The following is a 3,590-nucleotide window of genomic DNA, read 5'->3' as shown; positions in this document are numbered from 1 at the left end:
TAAATAAATAAATAAATAAATAAACAAATAAATAAAGAAATAAAGAAATAACTTTTTTTTAATCAGGCGTTTTAAAAGACCACCCCTAAGTGGGCTTGGATCCGCGCTGGGCTCCGCCCCCTGCCTATAAAACGTTCCACTTCAGTCTCGTGCCACTAATTTAGGTCGATGCTGTGTGCAGACAGACGAGCTGCTAACATGACGGAAAAAGGGCTCGTTTATCTGATCACCGGAGGCTGCGGCTTCCTCGGCAGCCATCTGCTCAGGGTTCTGCTGGAGAAAGAGGAAGAACTGGTCGAGGTTCGGGTGTTTGACAAACACGTAGATTTGGGTTTGAACGGACTCAGCACCGGTAAGGACGTCCTCTGTTTTTACGCATAATTTTTTTAAAAAATGGACCCGAACCTGTGGCTCAATGTTGGAATCTTTATGAGAGCTTACAAATAACATTTTTGTAACAAAAAACGCAGAAAACCTTTTAAATAATTGAGGTGATGAAGCTTCTCCTCTGCTTTGTAACTTTTATTGTTAATTTAATTTGCCTCTATCATAATAAAACAATCTCTTAATTACAAAATTAGGTCTGGTACTTACATTTTAAATGGTTTAATTAAGTTTAACCAATAAAAATCAAACACCATTGGTTTAAAAAATAAGTTAAAATCGATACTTTATTACGTTGCAATGGCAACCTTTCACATTAAAGAAAACAAAGATCCTCTAAGTCATAATTAAAAAACACTAAATCAAAATGATGACTTGGCACGTCACCAGTAAGAGGTGCAATTTATATAATGATATGCTGTCAAACCATCAGGAACTGTAAGTCATAATTAGGACATAGTTGGGGTTTGTTTTAATCAGTGACAGAAAATRAGCTTTGCACATGATTCAGCAGTGCAGTGTAAAAGAAAACATGTTTTATCTCTGCATTAATTAAAATATTCAGATGAAATATTTAGTAAATAATAATGTGGATGATAATCTCTCTGCTCTCCCACACATCACATCGGATTGATGCTGACCCTGTATTTTCTTGGGAAGAAATTAACATCTTATTTTGCAGTATGGCAGCCCAGACTCCCTGACAGGGTCCAAGTTAAACTTTGATGTTGCAAAACCAGTTATCAGTTTTCCATCGAAGCACACGGGATTCTTTATAACGTCTCGCTGTAATAAACTCTTGCATAATTTAAAAATTTACCTGTTTGTTTGTTCTTCCTGAAAACTCTTTGGTTATTTACTTCCTGTAAACGTCATTAGTTAAATAAACCACAACGTATTTTTTTTCCTTTTCATAAGAGACGTGTGGCTGTAGATTATCTTCCACATCACTTAGAGGAACAAATCCTTTTTAGTTCTCATTGATTTTATGATGGGACTCAGATCTGATGATCACAGAGATCTTCTTGGACTCAGAGGAGTGATGAAATGTATTTATTCATGTAAAGGGTTTAAGCCATTTATCTTAAGAATCAACTATTGTAGGTTCAAAAGTCCAGTTTTATTTCCCCTCTCCGTCTGCGTCGCTCTTATCAGCATTTCAAGGWCGACCGCTGTGAGAGAAAACAAACCAGAGAATCACGACCTTGAAAAGATTATTGTCTGGCACCGTCTGGACCCGAGGTCCTTCACCCCGTTCCTCGTGACCCACTGTCCTGCATGGTTTAGCTGCTTCCCTGCTTCAAATTCAGCAGAAAGCTGGAAATCACTCTTAATGTCAGTCAGGTGTGTCGAAGCAGGAAACCTCTAAACTAGGGAGGCACCGATGTGAACATTAAAGCCGTCATCGATACCCARTATAATTATTGCTTTTATGGCCGAWAACCAATATTTACCSATGTTAMACAAACACACAAATTATATTATACATATACACTAGGGCTGTGTATTGGCAAGAATTTGGCGATACGATATATATCATAACAGAGGGGTCACGATACGATATATCCCGATATATTGCGATACTATAAGCAAGGCAATATATTGCGATATATATTGTGATTTTTTTTTTGTCCAAAAATTCTACAAAATAACCTCTTACTGAAAAAAAAAAGAAGAAAAGCTAATGTTTACTGACAATGCTAACGCTACCCTTACTCTCTGGTGCTCAAGAGGTAAAGTAGCCAAATGTCTGGCTCACTGCTGCCAACTAGTGGTCAGAGGATGAACTACAACATAAAAATGAACAGTTGGCAAGAAGGTTGACATTTTAAACATTAATTAAAAATCGATACAGGGCTTTAGGATATCGATTCAGTATCAGGAAATGAAATATTGCGATATTTCAGTGTATCGATATTTTCTTACACCCCTAATATACACACAAACACACTTGGGTCTATTTTGATACAGTAAATAAACAACCAGACCTCTGACATGGCTGTACTTGCAGCGTAAATATCACTGTCATGATCAAACAGATACCACTCAACCAAACATCTCCCCTCCCAAAACAGAAACTCAAAGATAAAAATTGGGAAATCAATATTGGATGTTAATATTTGCCCAGTTTTACATATCGACCGATACTGATATGAATGCCGATATACTGTATTGTGCATTCCTAATCTAAACCAGGGCTATTCAACTAAACTGCTCCGGGGGCCACAGTTACTGCAGACCAACAGCTCGGGCCGAACATCCAGTAATTAAAGTTATTATGTAAATAAATTATTATAAAGATCTGTTACTTTTGATTTAGTTTATTTTGCTGTATTTTTGATTAAATACAACATACAGAACACAATGTAATAAAAGAGATGAATGAACCAATTCTTGGCCGAACTTTGGTCACTCGCAGGCCGAATTTGGCCCGTGGGCTGCCAGTTGAATAGCCTTGATAAACCATGCAGGGCTTTAGGCATACAGCATGACTCTGTTAGTAAAATATCTCACAAACCACTGACTCATGAGGAAATGTTTGAGGAAATATTTTCTGTAAATTCTGCATAAAAACAGGATGTATTTGTGTGGGAAGTTTGGTGATAAACAAACCCCGGTTGTAAAACACGGATTCTTCTTCCCGTGCCCTTGAACCGCCTGGACTGGAGAGGGAAACTCGTCCCTTTTTTTCGTCTCATCGCTGGTTTCTGTSTCACTTTCCTCCACAGAGCGGACGAAAGTGGTCGTCATTCGAGGTGACATCACGGACTACAGCAGCGTGCTGGAAGCCGTCCGCGGAGCAGATGTCGTCATCCACGCCGCCAGCTTGGTCGACGTCTGGCACAAAGTCCCGGAAGACCTCATCTACTCCGTCAACGTGACAGGTGTGTTCTAAAAACGAGACGTGACGAGTGAGCAGGGCTGTCCGGAAACGTGTTCAGGCATGGTTTCTGTTGGTCCGACACAGGAAGCAGGGCTGTACGGTTACAAAATAACTCAAAAGATTACCTCTTAGAGGAAGTTGGACAATAAAGTGAAAAATTAAAACTTGTGAAGCTTTCGACTGATCTGACCGCCTGAGGCAGGAACTAATTTGTGGTTGGCTCTGAGGAGGTGGTGCGTGTTCTAACAGGGTCACTGTTCTCACACAGCGTTCAAAGGGAGCTGCTCAGTGCATGTTCTAGATCAGTGGTTCCCAAACTTTT

General features: G+C 39.4%; 1 protein-coding gene and 1 long non-coding RNA gene across 2 annotated transcripts in view; one reads left to right on the top strand and one right to left on the bottom strand.

The window, feature by feature from the left end:
* Positions 1-164: 164 nt before the first annotated feature.
* Positions 165-3,590, top strand: part of hsd3b7 (hydroxy-delta-5-steroid dehydrogenase, 3 beta- and steroid delta-isomerase) — a 14,045-nt gene continuing 10,619 nt past the window's right edge. The window contains exons 1-2 of the mRNA XM_014025002.1: positions 165-352; positions 3,114-3,269. Coding sequence (XP_013880456.1) covers positions 169-352; positions 3,114-3,269 — 340 coding nt within the window. The 5' untranslated portion in view covers positions 165-168. The remainder of the gene's footprint in view (positions 353-3,113; positions 3,270-3,590) is intronic.
* On the bottom strand, positions 1,422-3,107 carry LOC106529542 (uncharacterized). The gene is made up of 2 exons (XR_001311647.1): positions 2,998-3,107; positions 1,422-1,556 (listed from the first exon to the last, which is right to left on the bottom strand). It is a non-coding gene; the product is annotated as an uncharacterized LOC106529542 (long non-coding RNA).

The sequence above is a fragment of the Austrofundulus limnaeus genome, unplaced genomic scaffold, assembly GCF_001266775.1.
Source record: "Austrofundulus limnaeus strain Quisiro unplaced genomic scaffold, Austrofundulus_limnaeus-1.0 Scaffold450, whole genome shotgun sequence".
Taxonomy (NCBI): Eukaryota; Metazoa; Chordata; class Actinopteri; order Cyprinodontiformes; family Rivulidae; genus Austrofundulus; species Austrofundulus limnaeus.
The sequence above is the reverse complement of the archived record's forward strand: the minus strand, read 5'-3'. Positions and strand labels throughout refer to the sequence as shown.